Genomic DNA, 23,339 nt, shown 5'->3' with positions numbered 1-23,339 from the left:
CATGGCCGGGGAGGTGAGGTGTTTTATTTAAACAGGAGTAGCATAAAGGGATGGGACAGATGATAGTGATCCTGGGGGGTGGGGTGGGGGTGGGCAGGTACCTGTTCCCAGTGACAGGAGGAAATCTGAGGGGGCCCCCAGGGCCAGAAAAAAAATCTCAGGGCTCCTTTATTCCTTGGTAACTGCAAAGCAAGTAGATTTCCTGTCCCTTGACACAGGGCTCCTCGGGGACTCTGAGGTATTTAATACTTCTGTGGGGGAGAGTTTGCACAACCTCCCAAGGCACACTGGTCCCATTAATATTTAACCCTCATGGCAAACCCAGGAATTGACATAGCAAATGGGTTTCACTTTAAATTTAGAGGATTCAATTGAAGCAACAGTAAGTGATGAAGTCTAAGGTCTCAGAGAAACGCTCCCTAAAGGTCCTTAATAGAATCACTGGAACTTTGAATGAGTATGTAAAATATTCTTCCCTAAGCCCTGCTCTTCATCCCAAATTGGTGGCAGTGTAGTACCACTGTGGAAAAGATTGCTGGATTTGAAATCAGAAGACCTGGGTTCAAATCCTGACTCTGCCACTTAACCACCTGTGTTACTTTGAACAACTCAATTCACCTCTATGGGTCTCAATTTCCTCATCTGTAAAATAACGGGGTTGATTTAGATGATCATTAAGGTCCCTTTTAGCTCTAAACCTATGATCTTACTTCTGGGTCGTTATGAGAAAACCACTTTGTAAACCTTTAGGGAATATGAACTGGAGTTGCTAGTTAAGTACTACGAGAAGGACTTGGACAGGATAGGTAGCCTTCCTCCCATAACATCCTCTTGTATAACACAGCCTCAGAGCTGAGCTTCTTGTTTATTATGGACATATTTAAGGTGGTAATATAGAAAGGCCCCCACGTGTCTTTCTGTGCCCCAACAGCACGGACCATAACACCCATCAGCAAAGGAGGCTCAACTAACAAAATGGGTGTTGAGTGCTTAGCGAGCTCCCATCCAGGGCTTGACACTGTGGATGGGTACAGAGAAGTCTGATGGGCTGTCCTTGCCCTCAGGGAACTTAAAGTCTAGCCAAGGAGAGTGACAGCAGTTAAGTAGCAAGAGCTGCTCCCAGTAGAATAGGAATTTAGCTAAGGAGGAGAGCTGTCACAGGAAGCTTTCTGGTGGAAGGAAGAATTAAGTCGCTATCGCAGAGAGAAGGATTTTGTTGTTGGAGGTAGCAATCCAGGCAGTAAGGAAAACCAGGCCTGCAATGAGATATATAAATCTGGAGGCTCCTTTCTAGAACCCCAGAAATCATCACTCAAACAGCAGGACAATACTTTGTAGTGAGATAAAATTATTTCAGAGGAAAATCCTGGGAGTATCATTTTGTTTGGACATATACCCAAGGCACTGTCCTACTGCCCAACCAGTATTTTATTTTATTTTATTTTATTTTTTGGGTGAGGCAATTGGGGTTAAGTGACCTGCCCAGAGTCATGCAGCTAGTGAGTGTTATGTGTCTGAAGCCGAATTTGAGCTCAGGTCCTCCTGACTCCAAGGCCAGTGCTCTACCCACTATGCCACCTAGCTTACCCCCTATTTTATTTTTCAATAAAACAAAACCAAACCCACAAAACTCTTAATTGGTGGGGTGGCTAAGGTTTTATCTGGTGTAGAGAAAGTAGAGCAGGACCAAAACAGGCTGTACCGCTGGCCCTATGTGGCCTCAAAAAAGTTACTTCCCCTCTCTGAGGCTTGCTTGCTTCTCTATAAAAGGGGTGGTGGTAGAGCTTAACTAGACACATTTAAGGGTTTTTCTAGTCTTGACATTTTCAGATCCTGTGACTTGGAGAGGCAGATGAGACACAGTAGAAAGAACACAGGCGAGGCATGGGTCCGAAGACCTGGTATCAAATCCCAGCTAGGTCATTTCTAAGCTGTGACCTTAAGCAAATCACTTAACCTCTCTGGGTCTCAGTTTCCTCAACCGTAAAATAAGAAGATTGTACTAGATGACTTCTAAGGTTCTTTCCAGGTCTAAATCTTTAACCTTATGTTCCAACATTGCTAGATGACTCTCATTGTAATGTCAGATAATTACTACTTATTGGGCTTTAAAATCTTTCCTCTCCCCCAGATGACTTCTTCTACTCCTGCCCAGTTTCATCCTCTCCCTCACCCCTGGCCCAATATCTGGTCCCAGTGATGTCCCTCAATAAACACTTAGTGCCTCCAGGGCAAGGACTGTCAAAGGTTTTTTTGTTTTGTTTTCAGCCTTTGTTCTGGCTCCTGGCATAGTAGGCATTTAATTAATGCACGTTGAATGAATGAATGAATGAATGAATGAATGAATGAAGACCCTCTGCTACCTAGGAGAAGGTTGGGACAAAACTTCCAAACGTGGCACTTGGAGGCATTTGATTTCATCTGGCTTGTTTGAAAGTCTCTTGGGGACAGGGTGGGGCCAGCTAGCCTTAACCAGGGAGGTTATTTGTAACTCTAAGTGAGTAATTAATAAACAGCCCATAACCTTGAGGCCACAGTATCCACTAGGCTGGAAAAGCAGCTACATATAGTGGATTAGGTCTGGGTACTGCCCACTGATCACGGCTGGGGCATGAGGAGATCAGCTATTATTTCAACACAGGCATCACAAATCAGATATAGGAAGGGATCTCAGAGTCCATCTAATGATACCTCTCCCCACTCCCCTCCTTGTTCTACAGATGAGAAAATTGAAACCCAGCGCAGGTGAGCTGTCCAAGGTTACATACATATCAGAGGCAAGATTTGAAAACAGGTCCACCGCCTCCTAAGGCAGTGCTCTTTCCATGGTACCACCATGCTCCCCTCCAAGGGGTCATTTACCAACCCAGCCCTCTCCACCCCTAGCTGCCACCTCCAGGAAGCCTTACTTGAATGAGACTCTCTGACAGTTCCTTTTCCTCAAGTATTCGTTCAGGATGGAGGATGTGTGGTTAATAGCAATGGGACTTAATAGCTGGAAGAGGAGATATAGAGACACACAAACAGACCCACTGCCTCCCCTCTACTCCATCACAGATGAGGAAACTGAGACGACCCCCCCCCCCGCAATGGGAAATGATTTTGCCCAAGGTCACATAGCTATTCATCCTTCGAGTGGTGAAGCTCAACCCTTTTTACGTCATCAACTTCTTGTAAACAAACTACCTTCCATCCAAAATACCAAAGGAAGGACACAGGATTAGAACTGGGCAGTGCAGACATCCACAGGCTTTGTTGTTGTTATTCAGTAATTTTTCAGTCATGTCTAACTCTTTGTGACCTCATTTCAGGTTCTCCTGGCAAAGATCCTGGAATGGTTTGCCATTTCCTTCTCCAGCTCATTTTACAGATGAGGAGCTAAGACAAACACTGTTAAGTGACTTGCCCAAGGTCACATGGCTAGTAACTCTCTGAGGTCCGATCTGAATAAAGGAAGATAAGTCTTCCTGACTCTAGGCCCAGCACTATCCACTATGTTACCTAGCTGCCCCATCCACAGGCTTATTGTAGTCAAAAGCCACTCTAGAGCACTAAGTTGTTTTTTGGGTTTTTTTTTTTGAGACAATTGGGCTTAAGTGACTTTCCCAGAGTCATACAGCTAGTGAGTGTTATGTATCTGAGGCTGGATTTGAACTCAGGTCCTCCTGACTCCAGGGCTGGTGCTCCATTTAGCTGCCCCTAGAGCACTGGTTTTGAAAAGATAGTTCTGAACTTGGAAATCGAGAGTCCTGGGTACTGGTTTGGATTCTGACTTCACACTCCTCTGAACAGTCATAAAATGGGAACAGTCATGCCTGTTCCATCTACCTCATGAAGGTCGAACACTAAGCTCACTGAATCAGAGAACGGTTGAGAAAATGCTCGTCTCTTCTTAGCGATTTGCTTAGCACAGTGCCTGGCACACGGTAGGTGCTTCATAAATGTTTACTGACTAGGGGACTGTGGATGGAATACTGCTTATACTGTCCAACACCAGTGATGGCTGGTTAGTTCTTTGTTATAAAGGATGGTTTAATAGGTAGGGAACAGAGGAGGGACATATTCAGACATGAATGTGATATAAAGATCATGCTGTATCAACAGAAATAAGATAAAAATAAACTTAAATAAAGTTGGTTATTTGGGGAAGAGTTAAAGAGCAGCGACACACCCCCTAGTGTTTGCAAACTCCTTATTTAGGTGACTAAGGTAATTGGTGGGGTAGATGTGACCCAAGGGACCTCTTCACATAATAAGCAACACCCTGAAAACACTCTTTCTGCCTTTGTGGCCAACACCCTTAGTCAGCAGCAGGTGCCCTTTTTTGATTGTGGTGGGGGAGAGGGGATGGAATCTGCCAAAACAGGGTCCCTGGCCAGGGGAAACACCTGCTGAGCACGGGAGGCAGCAGTAACAACAACAGAGGACGTGCCCTGTTTACCTAGAAATGCCCCCAACCTCTTCCTCCTCAGAAGATTCTGGAGATTAAGCGGCTATTTCCCAAGGAAGGAGGATGTGGCTCTGACCTGCCCTCAAGTACCCCAACCTCCAGCCTGATTTTACATGGTGCCCACTCGTACTGGCCCACACGTTTTTTCTGAACATCTATCTTAAGTCACTCTTTGGAGGGATTTTCCCCCTCAGCACAAAGTATTCTCCCCCATTACTCTCCCCTCCCTACTTTCCTAACCTAATCAACCAATACGTATTTACTACAGATCTACTGAGGCCACAGTACAGGGTGGTAGAAAAAACTTGGGCCTGATAGTTTAGGGGCCCAGTGTTCCAATCTGGGGTCTGCCACTAACACTGACCTCCTATGGTAACGTGGATAAAATTCCTTTTACTGACTTCCTTATCAGTTAAGAATGACAGGAGTGGGATTTCCAGTCAGGCTCTCTAATGCTTCTTCCAACTCCAGCCAGACAACCTCCATTCTCCAACTCAACCTCTTCGCCCCAGGGCTAATCTTGGACAATGACAAAGGGTGAATTCCACCACATCTGAGCCTAGAGAGGGAGAGAAGTCAAAGGAGATGGAGATAAACCAATACTCCAGCATCCTTCTGCCTAGTATTCTGGTGGGGCTAAGGGAGAGAAAGAAGACAGGGAGAAACTTTCATATGGATAGATATCCTTTTATAATTGCCTACCTCATAACTACATCCAGTAACTCTATCTAGAGCTGGAAGGGACCTCACGTCGCCTTATCCAATATTCTCATTTAATAGAGGTGAAAATTGGGCCTTGGAAGGTTAAGTAATTACGCAAAGTCATATGCAAGGTAAGCAGCAAAGTTGGTATTCGAACCCAGGTCTTCCAAAACTGGTGCTCTTTCCACTATACGATGCTCGTTCTTTTTTTTTTTAAATTCATAATTATAATAAGAGAGAATAATAATAATAATAATAATGGAGAAACTCAGTCAGTACTTACAGTAGAAGGCTAGCTTCCTGCCCTTTGGTAAGGGACAGAGAGGCGTTGAATAGGGACCTAACTTGCTGCTGGGTTGGGTGGTAGATGCTCTTGTCTCCCATTTCCATTCCATGCTCTTTCTCCACTCAGAGCACCAGCCTTTTCAACCTTTAATCTTCACCCCCTCCACACACACCCTTATCTCTATCCCTTGAATCCTGGGGTTCTGGTACTTAGAACTCATGTGACCTTGGACAAGTCACCAACTCTTAGGGCCTTCCAGTAGCCTCGTTTGTAAAATGAGTAGGGGGCTGAACTAGATGATCTCTAAGGCTCCTTCCAGAGCTAAATCCTACAATCAGATAGTGCTGCTGGCCCCCTCTATCTCAGCTCTCCCCCTCCTTCTCTCACAGGAAAGGGAAGGCATCACTCAGCTCCACTTCCCCTCTATGCTGAGGTGGCTCCCTCCTCCAACTCCAGTCTCAGGGGCAGCTCCCTAGGGTCTGCCATGGGTCAGGGGAGCAGGTCAGTGGCCTCCAAGCATTCCTATCCATCACAAGGGACTCTAGGTCTCCCTTCCCAGTGATCCCTTCCCTCCTTATCCCAGGCTTAGGCAGGCTCCAGGCTCCAGGCTCTACGGTTCGCCTGTTTGTCTGTGAACCTAGGAGTCAACTGGGTCTGTAACAATAATAATAATAATCTTACTTTTATGGATCTTCCCTCTCATCTACCCAAGTACTCCCTCCAAAAGTAGCCTAGTAATCACTGGAGGCTTACAAAGTACTTTTCTCACAACGAAGAGATGGGCCAGGTACCATTTTCCCATCTTATAAATGGGGAAATTCAAGTCAAAGATTAAATGACTTGTCTTGGATTGTAGCTCTAGCATTAAGTTGGCCAATAAGCATTTGTTAAGGCCTACTATGTGCCTGGCACTATGCTAAGAGCTGAGGATCCAAAAAAAAAGGCAAAAGACAGCACAGTCTAATGGGGGGAGACATTAGCAAACAGTTCAGTGCAAACAGGCTATATACAAGATAAATTGAGAGCAATCTCAAAAAGAAAGAAGTAGGATTGAGGAGGGTGAACAAGGGCTTCTTATAAAGGAAGGTCTTTAGCTAAGATTTGAAAGAAGCCAGGGAAGGCAGGAAGTGGAGTTTCAGAGAGAAAGTTCCAGGGAAAACGCTAAGTCAGGAGAGAGCGTGTGGAACCACCTTGTGAGGTCAATGAGTCGTGGAGGAAGGTAGAAGATTGGAAAAGTAGGAAGTTAGGAAGCTCTCTATTTACTTACTTACTTACTTTTAAAGGCAATTGTGGTTAAGTGACTTGCCCAGGGTCACACAGCTACTAAGTGTCAAGTGTTTGGTCTGAGGCCGGATTTGAACTCAGGGCCTCCGGACTTCAGGGTCAGTGCTCTATCCGCTGCTCCTTAGGAAGTGCTTTAAAAGGGGGGAAGGGATTTCAGCAGCCATCTGGGCCAGCCCCTTTACTTCACAAATGACAAACACACACACACACACACACACACACACACACACACACACACACACACACACACACACACTTTCTAGGGTGACTTGCCCCAAGGTCATACAAAGGCAGTATTTGGACCCAGGTCTTCTGACTTCATAGCCAGTGAATGCTCTTTCTATTGTACCCAAACTAGTTAAGTGCCGGGCCCAGAATCTGAACTGAGGTCTCCAGACTTCAAAGCCAATCCCCTTTAGATTATACTCCCCTTGTCTCAAGGGGAACAGCCATTGTGCCTTCTGGCAACCATAATACCCTTGGCCTCTTCATGACCACCCCACAGCACTGGGAAATAGTCATTAACACTTAGTCTATTCTGTGTTTTATCATGATAATATCAGTAGCTAAGATGTATACATCTAAGTTTTGCAAAGTACCTTACGTCTATTTTCTCATCTGAGCCTCATAACCCAGTGATCACCCCCCATTTTACAAATGAGGAAACAGAAGTTTGGAGGTGTTCAGTGACTTGTTCAGGGCCACAACACTGGCACAGGTCTCTGGTAGGATTCTAAATCAGGTCTCCTTGACTTCAAGTCCAGAGCTCCATCCACAGAGAGACAGACCTAACTGCATCGTTTCAACACATTCCTTCATGGGGATAAATCACCACATCTTCCACAATCCCAAGCTGCCCTTTGGTGTCAGAGTCCATATTTCTCTCTTAGCAATGCTGCACAGCTTCATATGCCACCAACATCACCACTTTTTGATAGGATATACTCCAGCTAGTAGAAGGCAAAGAACATATTTTATATTTCTGTATTCCTCATAGTTGCTACTGGAGTTTCGGGTATATATCCATTGATTGAAAGTGACTGTTTGCTATCTCCTTATTCCCACCCATTTTCTTTTGGTGTGGTCATTTCGCTCATGCTATACTTGAACATCTGGCTAGGTTTTGTCTTAGATTGTTCATATTGTATATATGTATACATATTATGTATATATGCTACAATCATATATTGTATGAGAGATCTGACTATATATATATATATATATATATATATATATATATATATATATGTATATATAGTGTGTAAGTCATAGATAGAGATTGCTCATGCAATAAAGCCCTACCTTGATGCCTCACCCTGGGGCAAGGTGACCCTAAGTTCTTGTCACCAAGCTGCAAGCTCCAATAGCTCTCACCTGCAAGCATGGCATATTGGAAGGAAATCTTTGTTTGAAGCCAGGAGGATGTGGCTCAAATCCTGCTGGGCTCCTTGGTACCATGTGACCTCAGGCACATTATTTTCCTAAATCCAACCCCAAAACTCTTCTAAGAAATGAGGAGGTGGTGCTTGATGCATTTCTAAGGTCTCTTCTAGCTCTAGATCTGTGTTCTTAATGACACGGAAGAAATCAGTGATTTTTTTTTTTTTGGCAGTTCTGCGTGTGAACTTCCCTGAAGGCAGGGCTGTGCAGAAATCAGTCAAGAAGCATTTTATTAAGTGCCTATTCTGCGTGTGAGGCACTGAGTTAAGCACTGAGGATACAAAGGGAAAAATCTTTCATGAAGCTTATGTTCCAAGGAGGGGAAGACAACCCTTCCCCTTTATCCCAGGGCTGCTAGAAGGCTGCCAGGTCTTAGCAGAGATGAAAGTCAATAATTCCTTTCCTTCTGATGAAATGAAGAGGTGCCAGGCCTTACCATCAGCCCTGCCCCTGACTCCATTATCCTCTCTAAGAATTACCATCTTCCTCCAAGTCCTTTTCTCCTCCTTTAGTCCTTAAAATGTATAATATATATTTAAATATATTATTAAATATATGTATATATATATTTCAATATATTAAATAAATAACTCCAAAACTTGGGTCTTTCCATCTGCCCTGCATTTGGATTTTATTTTATATGCTGTCTTCCTCAATCAGAATGTGAGCTCCTTATGAGCTGGGACTGTGTCTCAATTTTTCCATTCTTATCACCAGGACTGCAGCTGAAGCTTAAATACTTTGGCCACATAATGAGAAGACTGTTCTCATTGGAAAAGACCCTGATACTGAGAAAAATTGAAGGCAAAAGAAAAAGAGACCGAAAAGCGTCAGATGGACAGCTTGTATCATGGAAACAATGAATAGGAGCAAGAACTTGGTTGGACTTTGAGAGATAGTAGAGGATAAAAAGGTCTCGAATGCTATGGTCCGTGGGGGCAGGAAGAGTCAGACAGGAATAAACAACTGAAGGACCAAACAACATCACCAGTTCATACTGGCACACAGTTTTGGCTTAAGGATAGTAGTAGTAATAGTAGTAGTAGTAGTAGTAGTAGTAGTAGTAGTAGTAGTAGTAGTAGTAGTAGTAGTAGTGGTAGTGATAGTAGTAGTGGTGGTAGTGGCAGTGATAGTAGTAGTGGTAGTGAAAGTAGTAGTGGTGCTGGTGGTAGTAGTAGCTGCTAACATTTATATAGTATTTACTAGGTGCCAAGCACTGTTCTAAGCACTTTAGAATTATTATCTCATTTGATCCTCACAACAACCCCAGGAGGTATAGGCTATTATTATCTCTATTTTACAGATAATGAACCTGGGGCAGACAGAGGTTAAGTGACTTGCTTAGAGTGACATCACTAGTAAGTTTCTGAGGCTGGATTTGAACTCAGGTCTTCCTGACTCCAGGAAGCTCTATCTACTTCCTGGAGCTGTATCCATTACACCATCTAGCTGCCCCTAAAAGCTTCTGTCATTCATTGATGTACATGCAAGGAGTATGTACAGAATGACTACAAGGTCGTTTGGAGACAGGATACATTAGCAGAGGCTGACTCCAATTACCCCTCACAACTGTACCAAATATGAAGCGAAAGTCAACATCCAGGTGAGGTAGGAAAAATCGCAGCCTTCTTTCTCCCTGTGCCTCTAAACTTTAATGAAAGGATTTTTAACAAATTAATAAAAGGATTTGTTCTGTGAAGTTTAGATTCAGTCAAAGGGCCACATGTGGCCTCGACACCACAGGTTCCCAACCCCTGCCTAAACCATTAACCCCATGGCTGTAACGATCTCTTAGATCAAGGAAACTTAGGAAGGGTTTAATGAACTGATGCAGAATGAAATAAATAGAACCTGAAAGATAAATGTATGAAGCAAGAGAAACAACTTACAGTGGTGTGAATGAGAGAACTGAGTAATTAATGCAGTCATCAATTCTGGGGCCTGATGGAGAAGGTTGAGGCATTCTTGCCACCCCTCACAAGAGGGGGCTCAAACTACAGATGTCAACAGTCATTCATTAGGAAATGAAGGGTTTGGGTTTTTTAAGGACAGAAATAAAACATTTAAATAAATAATTCTTTTATTTTTTTTCCCCTTTGAATGTAATTCTCAGGGTTAGTTAACACCGCGAGGCCAAGAGTCAATGGGGAGGATAGATCTGTGACCATCCCTGATCATGACTTCCCAGATCCAGAGGAAGGATATCTTAACTCTCCCCAAAAAGCCAGACTTGTTGCCCAGAACATGCCATTTATTAGGCATGTCAGGGCTGGATGGGGAGAGGAAAGGTGCTTACTAAGGGTTAACAGAATTTACACAGTCCTAGCTAAACATCACTAAAGAAAACCTAAATGTTTAGAAAAAGATTTTTAAAAGGGATACAAGCTTCAAAACCAAGCCTGAATAAAGACTGATGATTCCAACAGGCTCCAAGGTATATTAGAGGAGAAGTGGTTCGTTGGCTTCTTCTTCCACTTCCTGGCCCCTTATCAGACCCAGCACTCTGACCATGTACTAGAAAGACCAGTTGTCAGGTCACAGGGGCTGAGGATTCCCCCAGGAGCAGAAGGGTTAATCCAAGACTGAAGCAGGCCAGGCCTGGAACAGAGAAAACCTTTCATTGGCTTCTCCCAGGTCACTCAGCCAGTGAGGAGGAGGTCCAGCTGGAAGGAGGGCAGAGAGATGCAAAAAATTGGAGAATTTTCCAAGGTTTTTCAAACCTTCTTTGAAAGAAGAGGAGAGAAGTTTCTTAGGAGGGAAGGGGAAAACTGTAGGTGGTTCATCTAGACCTGAAAATGAGGGCAGCCCGGGGAAGAGGGGTGGTGGTGGTGGAATCTTTACAGCCAGGACAGAGAGGGTTTTATTGTTGATTTAAAAAGGCTCTGAAGGCAGTCTCCCTCACCCTAGTGATTTGACAGGGAACTTGGGGCCCAGCGAACAGCTGATGGGGTGGAGCTGGGCCTCAGTGGGGACTGTAGGGAGGGCATGCATCTTCCAGTCATAAGATAAGAGACCCTGACTACTTTGTTCTACCTCTTTTCACAAATCCTGTTCCCCCTGTTCCCCTGCTGATGCCCCACTCCCTGAGGCTCACCCTTCCCTATTGCAAAGGCAGCAAGGCACGCTATAGCCCCATTCTCAGTAAGACCCAGTTCAAAATCTGCCTCTGCCATGAGTTTAATCTCTGTTACCTTCATTGGTCTACAATAAGAATGATAGCACCTGTATAATAACTACTGTATGAAAGACATTGTGGGGTCATGAATAAAAAGCTGACCTCCTGCCTCTGACAGTATTGGCTACGTTCAGTCATTTCAATTGTGTCCAACCCTTCTTGACCCCATTTGGGGTTTTCTTGGCAAAGATACTGGAGTGGTTTGTCATTTCCATTTCCAACTCATTTTATAGGTGAGGAAACCGAGGCAAACGGGTTTCAGTGACTTGCCCAGGGTCACACAGCTAATCAGTAGCTGATGACAGTCTTCCTGACTCCAGGCCTTTCACTCTATCCACTATACCACCGAACTGCCCCACTGGCTCTGTTGAGTCTGGGGAAATCACTCAACCTCTCTGTCCCCAGGTAAAGTTTCAGAGGTATCAAATACCACAATTGGTGGGGGGTACCCAATCAATCCTCAAGCAATAAAAACCCAAACTCCTGTACAGAACTGATTCAAGTGAGAAAGTTGGCAAAGCTCTATGCCCACTCTGAAGCACTCTATAACTCAGTGGTTTTAGAATAGCCTTCTATCTACAGAGACAGAGAAGGTTAAGTGACTTGGCCAGAATTTGAACATAGGTCCCCCGACTCAATCCAAATCCAACTCTCTTTTCTGACCCTAACACACTGCCTCCCAAAACAGATACTGTAATTATTATTATCCCCATTTTGCAGAATGGGAAGCTTGGGGTCAGAGAGTTTCTCCAAGACAGAGACATCCCTCCTCTCCTCCCTCTCCTAAGAGTTAGCCTTATTTAGAAATTATTTCACAGGGAGAAGTTTCAATCATCATACAGTCTTCACAAGGGCAAAGGAAGGGAGCAAGAAAAGAAAAATACTTGTTTTTTTATGAAAAGGAAAGATTTAATTAAAAAAAGAAAAACAGCTTTAATGTACCTACATAAAAGATGTGATGGTGTACTTGACCCAGAAACACCAAACTTGGAATCTCACCAAAAAAACAATTAAACTAGCTGTATGATCCTAGACAAGTCATTTTCTCTCTCTGGACCTCAGTTTTCTCAACTGTAAAATGAAGGGGTTGTACTAGATGACCTCTAAAGTTTGTCCAGCCCTAAATCAATGAGCCTGTATATAAGTTGGACAGCTAGGTGATGTACTAAATAGAGTGCTGAGCCTGGAGTCAGGAAGACTCATCTTCCTGAGTTCAAATCTGACCTCAGACACTTAGTAGCTTATGTGACCCTGGGCAAGTCACTTAACCTTGTTTGCCTCAGTTTCCTTATCTGTACAATGAGCTGGAGAAGAAAATGGCAAACCACTCCATTATCTTCACAAAGAAAACCCCAAATGGGGCCATGGAGAGTCGGACACGACTGAAACAACTGAATAAATGTATTAAGCTGGGTATCATTGGAGTGTCTACAGCCAGGCTCATTCGGGAAGGCCTGGGTCTCACCTCCGACTCTGACGCCTGATAAATGGGTTGTGACCAACCTTGGGCACATTATGTAACCTCTCAGTGCCCTAGACAACTCTCCAAGATTTTAAGTAACAGAGCAATTTCGGGTTTACCTTAACAGAAGGAGTTTTCTGTCTGGGAGCTCCCAGTACTAAGGAAATCACAGGTCTGGTTAACAAAAAATAAAACATGCTGGGGATTGAAGATGAAAATCAATACAGTCTCTGCCCTTCGGGAGTTCACAATCTAAAGGGAAGATGCAACCTGTACACAGATAAATGACATAAGTCGGAATGAGACAGGGGCAAAGGGGAGCCAGACAAAGCATTCTGGAGAATGTGAGTCACTGAGGCAGAGGTCAGGGGAGTGATCAGCCAGGTAAGCAGGTCTCCAAGCTCCTAAACCGACTTTCCACACACACACACACGGTCCTCCACACCCTGCTCTACAGGAGCTCCTTTGGGTGGCTCTGGGCATACAGTCAATACTCAAAGGGAAAGAGGAAAAAAAAAAGTTTCCGTTAGAAACAAATTGCTCAGTGATCTGTTGGGGGGGCGGTATAGGGGAAGGAAGGAGGAGGCGTCCCCACTTGCAGCCTCAGCCTTGCAGAGAGATGCTGCTGGTTTAGCAGCTAGTTATATTTGAAAAAAGAGAAGAAAGCAAGCCAGCTGCCAGTGGCAGTAAGGGTGGGAAACTACCTTGTGTTCTCACAGTGACACTTCTGGGTGGGGGGAGACGACTCCCACAGAAGGATGTTTTTTTGAGGGGACAAAACCAGCCAGAGTTCAGAGGAGGGACAGCAATGTAGCTTCCAGAGCAGCTGTAAGCTAATGGAGAGGGAGGGAGGGAAGTGAATGCAGAGCCATTCATGGCCTTTTTCATTCCTGTCCCTCCCCTCCCTTCCCCAGGGTCCACCAGACACTCTCTTCCCAGGAGAACAGGCTGAACACTTCTTCCATCCTCCCCACTCCCAGACCCCAAAGATCTGGCCCTCTGGGAGGGACATCTCTAGCCCTGCCTGGGGAAACTCTCGAAACACCTTTGACCCTCAGTGAAATCCTCCAGTGTTCAGCCAAAGCAACGCCAAGGAAAGAAGTAAAGAGATGCATTTGGGTACCTCACTTCCTGTGTTCCTCTCGCCATACTTCATGCCTGCCCCCATCTTAATCCACCATTCCACCTCCTCTAAGAGTCCTTCCTTGACTCAGACACAAAGTCTCAGTCTGAAAAGAGGGTTTCTGGTGGGCTGATCTTGGCACCATAGGTGCCTGTGGCACAAATCTTTGTTGGCAATCTCTAATTTCCCTCCACCCCCCACTCCATCACCTCCACCACCAAAAGGAAAAAAAGGCAGAGAGCTCAGAGGCCTAGCCAGATCAGATAGCAACCCAGCCAAGCTCAAAGATGAAAGCTCTTGGCTTAAGGTCAGGGCCACTGAAGCAAAGCACCCAAACCAAGAGATTTTGTTTCTTTTAAGTGCCAGACCATAAACAAACCATGACCCTCTCCCCCTTTCTCAGGGGCAATAGGCACCATCTTCCCCATTCCACCTATCTTCAAGGAACATAGGAATCCTCGGCCTCCCCCAACCCAAGACATCACATGGCAGTGGAGGGAAGACTAGTTTTGGAGTCAGTAGTCTGGATCTTGGGAAAATCACTTCTCTAGGCCCCAGTTTCCTCATTTACAAAATGGGGTGGAGGAGCGGAAGAGATATTCCTGGCTCTAAACCTATGGATGGACTACTCAGTCCAAATATAGCTAACTCCTCTCTCTTCAGCAATTACTTACCTGGACTTGATTATGGTGCACACTGGGCAGTGAGATAATATTTGCAATCCTCAAAAATTTAAAAATCCATGGTTTTTTTTTTTAACATAGTAAAATCTCAGTTAATGAAAAAAGCATTCATTTAACTAGATTAGATTTACTCTTTGCTTACCTTAGCTATGAGAGAAAACTAGTGGTATGTCTTGTTTTCTAAACAGTAACTTCTCCTCTCATTACCATACTTTGATCACCCCCAAAATGAGAATTCCAATTCAGGATAAAGAACTTCCAGTGTCCCCCAGTTTAAAAAAATAAGTCCTGGTCATTCTCATGCAATGTAAACACTGGGAAATGGCCCGGTGCATCACAGATTTCAATAATGTTGAAATGACCATCAGTTACCTAATTCACCAGAGGACCTCATTTCCCTGAGCAGTCCATGACTTTGATGGGAGTATACCCTCTGGAGATGCCTGCAATTCCTTCTACGTAGAGATTACCGTATAAACGCCTTCTAACGCATCTGTAGTTTAAGCATCAGGAAGCACCATGACTAAGTAGCCAGTCTAAAGTCTCCCAATAAGCATAAGAGGGTAAACCTAGATTACCCTAGATCAAGGATGGTCCTTTATTTACCTGAAAGGGATAGACCCTTTGGTGGGCCCTGTGTTGTGGCAGGTCTGTTTTACATCCTCTACATTTTTGGGGGGCGGGGAGGGAGAGAAAGGACACCAAAATCCTTTGGGGGGTGGCTGAGGGCCTTTTGTTGGACAGGCCTGGGATAGAACTATAAGCTCTTTGAGGGCAGGGGCTGTTTCACTTTTGTTTTGTATGACTATGTCTTAGCACTGTGCCTGACAGAGGAGGTGCTGGTGGTGATGTGGCTAGAGTGCTGGTCCTCGAAGACTAAGTTCCAATCCTGCCTCACATACTTAGTTGTGACCCTAGGCAAGTCTCTTAACCTCTGCCTCAGTTTCCTCAACTATAAAATGGAGATAATAATAGCATCTATCACCTGTGGTTGTTGCAGGGATCAAATGAGGTAATATTTATAAAATGACCTTAGCAAAGTGTCTGGCACATAAGAGGTGCTTTATAAATGCCTTCCCCCTTAACAATGCTTACAGATTGGCATAGATGCTTCCCACATATGGGTTGGGTTTTTCTTTAGGGGGTGGAAATGATAGGACTGAAAGATTATTAACATGTCTTCCAAGTTAATCTATGAACCCAATGAGAGGCTGGCTTGCCCTCAAGGAGCTTATAAAATCTAGCTGGGGAAACAAGATTCACATATGCAAACATTAAGACAGATGTGCAATTAAGTCTAAACCATGGTATGGACAGTAAGTGCCAGGTCAAAAAGAGAGATGACTGTGGTTACTAGAGGGATGTTTGGGTAGTTTCATCTAGACTTGATAAAATAAAAGGGGCATCCCTACAAAGAATGAGTCTCTGCCTCTGGGGAGTTTGCAAACTATCCAGTTCCTCAATTTACTAGACACAGTAAAAGCAACCAAGTACCTCAGTGACTTGGAAAGCAAGTTAATCAGCTTAATCGGGGAAGGCTGACTTACTGATATACTGGGGCAAACCCCTTTCTGGCTCCTACCTCTGGGTAATTTCATAAGGACCTAGGGACAGAAGAGGGTTAATGCTACTGTGATACCCATTTTTCAGATTATGAAATTGAGGTATAGAAAAGCAGAGCCAAGTCTAGAAACCAGAATGTGCTTCCTCCCCCCCCACCAATGACCCTGTTGCCTTTTCCAATTTGGTAATTAAGAAAGAGTCGAGGAGGGGAGAAAGGCAGAATACTTAAAACTGGGAGAAGTAGCTCTTTTTAAGAGCAAGAAAACTGAGGACATTCTAAAGACCAAGGAAATTAGGACTTCTTGATATAAATAAAATAAGTGCTTAGAATCCAGAATTTAGATGGAATGCACCTTAAATGCAAGCTAGCCTAAGCCCCTCATTTTACAGATGAGAACACTTGCGCAGAAGTAACTTGGCCAAGGTCAGTCAATATTTCTTAAGCACCTACTATGTGCCAGGCCCTGTGCTAATGGATGAGCATACAAAAAAGGGCAAAAAAGAATCCCTGAAGGAACTCACAGTGTAACGGGGGAGACAAGATGCATACAACTACATACAAACAAGATCTACACAGGATAAATCAGAGGTAATCAATAGAGAGAAGGCACTAGAATTAAGCAGGATTGGGAAAGGCTTCTTGTAGGAGATGAGATTTTAGCTGGGACTTGAAGGAAGCCAGGAGTAGGAGATGAGGAGGAAGGGAAATTCAGGCAAGGGGAACCCAGTTTAGATGCCCGGAGCCAGGAAGTGAATTGTCTCATGAGAACAGTAAGGAGGATCTGGCCACTGGATCACTGAGTCTGTAGAGGGGTGTAGCTACAGCTAGGTGAGGCAGTGGATAATGTTGTCAGGAAGACCTCTCCCCCAGTTCAAATATGGCCTCGTAACTTACTAGCTGTGTGACCCTGGACAAGTCACTTAACCCTGTTTGCCTCAGATCCTCATCTGTAAAAATGAGCTGGAGAAGGAAACAACAATAAGGTGGAAACTAAGTAAGATTAAGACTGGAAAAGCTATTGAGGTAAGCAGATTATGAAGACCTTTGAATGCCAAAGGATTTGATATTTGATCCTGGAGGTGATAAGGAGTCTGACTAGGGAAGTGAGGTGGTCAACCCTGCAGTTAGGATGAACTAGGGAAGAGACTTGCAGCAAGAATACCAAAACTAGCAGACTGTTTCAATAGTTCAGGTGTGAGGTCAGGAATGAGGGCATGCAACAGGTTGGTGGCAGTGTCAGAAGAGAAGAGAGAAGGTAATGAGGACAATATCTAGGTTTCAGGCCTGGGTGACTAGGAAGATAGGTATCAGGACAGTAATAAGGAGGGGGAGGGCTTGTGGGGAAAGATGATAAGTCCAGTTTGGGCTGTGTTGAGATGTCTGTCCACAGGACATCCACTATGAGATGTTCACTAGGTAGTCTAAGATGCAAGACTGAAGGCTAGCAGAGAGGTTCGGGTTAGATAAGCAGATTTTAAAATTATCAGCAGAGGTCATGGAGGTAATAAGTATTCAAACCTTGGGTCTGAATCTAGCATTCCACAGCATAGTCAAATCATAGCACCAAGAAGACAGGAAAGTTTTTGTAGGTGAGGGTGTATCAAACTCCAAATAGCGATTTGGAAAATTGTTTGCAAATCTATAAAATGAGATGCTTTATGTGACTAAGGTCAAAACACCCTATTCCCCCTGCTCTCTAACCCCACCCACACTGATATCCCTCCCCCTTGCATTTCTCAGTCTCCTCCTTTCCTGTGTTTTTAGGTTCTGTTGAGGAGGTTGAGAACTTTGTATAATACTTTGCATATTATAGGCACTTAATAAATATTTCTTAAATTGAATTACACAGCCCAAAGCAGCTAGGTGGTACAATGGATAGTGTTTTAAGTCAGGAAGTTGTTTATCATTTCAGTTGTGTCCAACTCTTCCTGACCCCATTTTGGGGTTTTCTTGGCAAAGAAAATGGAGTGGTTTGCCATTTCCTTCTCCAGCTCAATTTTATAGATGGGGAAACTGAGGCAGACAGTGTTAAGTGACTTGCCTGGGTCACAGAGCTAGTAAATGTCTGAGGCCAGATTCGAACTCAGGAAGAGGAGTCTTCCTGACTCTATGTGCTGCTACTCTATCTACTCTGCCTGATAATATTCTAGATAAAGCTGATAATATTCTAGATAAAATGATACTTATTATTATTATTGTTGTTGCTTATGTTTGAGGCCCTGGGGATATAAAGACATAAAAAATAAAACAAATCCAAAATCCAGTTCCTACCTTCAAGGAATTTCCATCCTACTGAGATTTAACAGGAAAACTTGATTCTTCAGTGTTCTTGTATTCAGAAATGGCTAAGGGGCCAGATGGGTAACAATACCTAGTTACCACCCAAAGAAGAAGAGTTCTTTCATTCTCTTTCTAAACTATTTCCTTAGCTCAAAGGCTGTGCCCAAAGCACAGATCATAAAGGGGAGAGAAGCAGGTTAGCACAGGGGAAATTGAAATTGGTAAAATGCTTCACTTGGGTCATTTATGATGGGAGGGGGGGATGATAAAGGAGGGGGTCAGAACTTGAGTGGGAAGGGGAAGAGAAACAGTGCATGTGTGGACGTGTCCATGATGTTCTTCAATCACACTGTTCAAAGCCCTGGGCTGATGCCCAAATTCTTTTTGCAAGTTACCTGCCCATTTTATAGTGAGGGCCGGAGCTCTGTTTACAGTCTTAGCAGGATCTCGGAATTAAGAGGCATTTTATTTGTTCAAACACCTTAAGGAAGCCAGCCGGCTGCAGTACCACCAGCAGCTGTACTCAGCTGCCTCCTTTCCCCCCCACCCCCCTTTCCCTTCATGTTTTGAAATTTATTTTCCCACATTCAGCCTAGGATTTTTTCCTTCCTTCCCCTATCACAGTCCCGTAGCAGCTAAAAGGGAAACGTTTAGAGGAGAGAACAAGGCTTTATAATTCTTCCTGGTGTGCACCCCCCCCTCCAACCACCACCAAAACAAAGAGGTAAAGAAAACTACACGAAAACCTTGTTTTCCAGGGAAATTGTTTCCTCAAGGGAAATCATCCAGTATACTCTCCTCCCCCACCCCCAAGTCAGCTGAGACTAGTAATGTACTTGAGAGTAACAGAATCACTCTTAGGAACTCTCCAGTAAGTGAAACTGGTAAGGGTTTTCTACTACCAACCACTGGTTCCCCAAAACTCTCTTCCCCCATGAACTATCCCAAGGATCCTGATTCCCCTGACCCTACTTTGAACTCCTCAATCTTCCATCTCTGACTTCTCTAGGACTTGGCACATGAGAAGGGTGTGGAGCCCCATTGGTAGGTCACCCTCACCCCAACAGACCCAGAGAAAAGGCAGAAAGTCCTCTCTGGCTCCTTGTCTTGAGAAGGCATGTCTACACAAGCCAATTCTGCTAGTGCCTCTACTCACCCACATGATCCTCCTCGGTCACTATGACATTTTAAGAAACTAGAAACCTGGATTCCTAAAGATTGGAAGAAATGTTTGGGGGGCTTCCCCAACCAAGTACACTGCTTTCACAATCATTTCTGCTTTTGTAGCTTCAAGAATCTCAGAGTGCAGTTGAGTTTATTCTCTCTATCCCTTCCCTATTTTACAGATGGGGAACTTGAAGCTCCGTGTGCCATTTGTCCAAGATAACATAGAGGAGATACTAGGGGAAAACAAGTCTTCCATTCAACCCAGACCCTAATCTTACACAAATAGCCGCCACTCTCTACTTTGCATAGCCAAAGGATTATTCAGGCCCCCTTAGCTTCTTCCCCCCATTGTCCGCAGGCACAAGGAGAGGGGGATGGGAGGGGGAGAAAGGGAGAGGGGAGCAGACCAGCAGGCATAAATCGTCGGATGATCCCAGTGCAGACAGACTGCTAGTGGTCTCTCCTTGCACCCAATGCTAGCACAGTGTTTGCTCTCACCCCGAAAGATCAGCACCACCCAGAATGGGCGGCTGGCAGCTCGAACCGTGAGGTCAGCTGGATCGACGGGGTGTGTACCGACCAAAGATTAGAGGCCCCCTCCACCTCCCATTCCCGCCTTCATCTAGTGCAAACCATCCTCAGTCCCCATGGCCTCCCTCAAGAAAGGACGGGGCGGGGGGGGGGCGCTATGCCTGGAGCAAAACTTGGCCATCCAAGGGAATCTGTTTTAGGTGGTTTTCTTTTTGTTGTTTTGGCTTTTTTGGAGGGTTGCATTTTAACCTCCTTTCCAACAGTAATATTTTTAAGCCCCAGTGTCGAGGGGAGATAAGGCACCTCGGGAAGTGAGTAGCCTGCCAGCCCCCCACCGCTCCCCACAGACCCCATGTGCCAGAGAGTGTCCTCCTTCCCCCTACCCGCTCCAAGTTGCTCCAGAGTTAACAGGTCACAACATCTACCTGTTCCCCATCTCCCTCTCCCTGAGGCCCCGCTGGGGGAGTGGAGGCTTTCGACCAGCTAGCACGTGGGGGCAGGATCGGGGAGCCAGAGCCCCGGAGCTGCACCGCACCTCGCACCCCTACCCCCAAATTCAGCCTCACTGTGTGGCAACTGAGGAAAGACCGCGCACGATTCACAGCACTGGAGTGAAGTGGGGAGGGCATTTAAGATCTCCCCAGGGCTGGCAGAGAGGCTCCAAGGCACGATCAGAAGCTTTTGTCCTCCCTTCCAGCCCTTCCTCTGGGAGGGATGGACTGGCGGCACACACTAGCTCAGAGAGGGCCAATTCCAGGGTCAAGGAAGGGTCACTCCTCAGGACTAGCCAAAGCGGACCTCCCAATGTCCCTGGACGCGAAGGGCTCCGAACCCTTCCCGGTATTCTAGTAAATAGAAAGCTTCCAGAAAGCAGGGGCTCCCTCGTTTTTTGCCCATCTTTGCATTCCTTCCAGCTTCTTAACAGTAACCAGTACGTTGCAGGCGCTTGAAAAGTGTGCTAAATTGATCTCCTGACAGGCTCTACTCCTTTCTGCCCCCAAAGTTACATCGTCCCAGGGAAGGTTCATCCTTCCTCCCCACCTCCCCAGGAGGTTTTCCAGGCTTTCAGCTCAGACAAGAGGAGGAATGATAATCCCAGAGGAAAGGAGACAGCTTGAATCCAGGAGAAGGATATTACTGGAGGAGGGTCAGGGAGAGAGGTTCCTCTCAGCAACCCCCTCAAAAGCTTCGAAGTGTCAGCACCCCACCATCCCTAGATGTTCCAAGTCCTAGAACAGACACTCCTAGAGGATGGGGAGAGCCACTAGGGCGGGACAAGGGAGAGACCGAGTCACCTTCCCAAAAAAGCAAGAGCAAGCCCCCGAGCTTAGCCAGGACCCCAAGGCCGGTTGGCTGCCCAGGCTTACCTGTAGGATCTTGTCCAGGCCCTCCTGCCCCAGGGACGGGAAGTCTTTAAGAAGCTTGCTCTTCTCCCTGTTGTAGTTATCCTTGGCGGTCTTCCAGTGCGGCTCCTCCAGCACCTCGAAGATTGCCGCCCCGATGGACAGGTAGAAGATGATGGCCGATGTCAGCAGAGGTCCCCGGTCCACCATGGCTCCGGAGGGGGCCGGCCACTCCCGGCCTGCGCCAGGCTAGGGGCGGATGGTGCCGGAGGCAAGAGGCCCCCCAAGCCCCAGAGCTCCCCACCGCCCTCCCTCGCAGCCTCTGGAAACAGCTGTTTGAATTTGGAGCTCCGCATGCGCAGTGCCCCCTTTTTCCTCACCGAGCGCCTCTCCCAGGGCAAAGTTTCTCCGCCAAGTTGGCCCGCTGGGGGTTAGTGATCAGTGGGGGAGAAGGACCCTCGATTTACACAACCCTGTGGGTTGGGAACAGAAGGGGGCTTTGGGGAGGGACGGTTCTGCGTTGGGATAAAGAAGTGGGCGCTCCAGGTCCCACTCTGGGGGAGACACGTGGGCTTCCTCTCTGCCCGCCACCCGGCTATTGCCTTACACTGCGCCAGCCTCGTCCGCCTGCGCCTCTTTAACCATCGGCCCCAAGCGCACTCCTCCGAGCCCGGGGAGGGGCCAGCCGGCTCCCCCGCCTTCCCCAGCCCTGGACAGAGGGGAGGGAGCGAGACCGGTCCCGCCCCGCCCTGATGGGCCAGTCCGCTGGCGGCGGGGAAGGGGGGCGGGGAAGGAGGGAAGGTGGAATTTAGAGTTCAGCGCTTACAATTTTGGACTCGGAAGGAACCTTAGCCATCTCTTCCTCGGCTCCTGAGGAAGAAGCTTGGGAGCACCTATCCCCCAGGTGCAATACCTCGACCCTGCACCCAGTCCCGGGAGAGTATTGGAAGTTGGGCTGGAGGAACCTGAGCTCAGTGGCATCCCTATTATTATTTTTGTATTAGTGTAGGTGCTTGTAACTGTCATTATTTCGCTTCTCCCCCAAGGGTGCTAGAGACCTCCGGGAGGAAAGCTAGGGGCGGGGGCAGAAGAGGGGAAGGACGGAACTGATGGGGAGAAAGGGGAGTGGGCCAGAGAAAAGGGTTGCAAGGCTGGAGAACCCAGTAGAAGTAGGTAGCTTCCAATAACCTTAAAAACAATAAACAGTCCCTTGGGAACAGTTGGGGAATTCTGTTTGACTTACAGCTTCAGTCCCAGTTAGCTGGAACCTCACCTTTTAATTGCAGCCTTTGGGAGACACAGCTCTCCGCCGAAGGTGTAGCCTGCCCTTTGTGCTTAACAACTTCCTGTGTGACCAAGACAAGTCGATTAATCTCTCTGGGCCTCAAGTTCTTCATCTGTAAAGTAAGGCGAGGTCAGTGTTGTCCGGGGAAGCTAGGTGGCAAAGTGGATAGAGTGCTGGGCCTAGAATCAAATTGGACCTGAGTTCAAATCCTACCTCAGACACTTATTAGCTCTGTGACCCTGGGCAAGTCACTTCACCTTGTTTGCCTCAGTTTCCTCATCTGTCAAATGAGCTGGAGACGGAAATGGCAAACCACTCCAGTATCTTTGGTAAGAAAACCCAAAATGGGGTCACAGAGAGTCCGGCAGAACTGAATAACAGTGTTATCCATCTCTTTTACAACGGTAGAGTATATGGCCTCCAAAGTCCCTATCTGTTCTAAATTCTATGATCATCTTGACCAGGAACTGCATTTGTTTGGGGAGGAGAAAGAAGGGGGGCAGGGAGAAAGACATGAACTAAGGGGTGGCACCAATGGGAAAAACATCCCACTTCTTCAGATCC

At 46.0% G+C, this 23,339-nt stretch overlaps 1 protein-coding gene across 1 annotated transcript in view; it reads right to left on the bottom strand.

The window, feature by feature from the left end:
- KCNK5 (potassium two pore domain channel subfamily K member 5) overlaps positions 1–22,137 on the bottom strand; it is a 61,256-nt gene extending 39,119 nt beyond the window's left edge. Inside the window, exon 1 of the mRNA XM_020999494.2 lies at positions 21,515–22,137. Within this exon, the coding sequence (XP_020855153.1) occupies positions 21,515–21,700 (186 nt within the window). The 5' untranslated portion in view covers positions 21,701–22,137. The remainder of the gene's footprint in view (positions 1–21,514) is intronic.
- Between the last annotated feature and the right edge of the window lie 1,202 nt (positions 22,138–23,339).

The sequence above is a fragment of the Phascolarctos cinereus genome, unplaced genomic scaffold, assembly GCF_003287225.1.
Source record: "Phascolarctos cinereus isolate Bilbo 61053 unplaced genomic scaffold, phaCin_HiC Scaffold_5;HRSCAF=322, whole genome shotgun sequence".
Classification (NCBI taxonomy): Eukaryota; Metazoa; Chordata; class Mammalia; order Diprotodontia; family Phascolarctidae; genus Phascolarctos; species Phascolarctos cinereus.
This window is presented reverse-complemented; position numbering and strand designations above follow the sequence as displayed.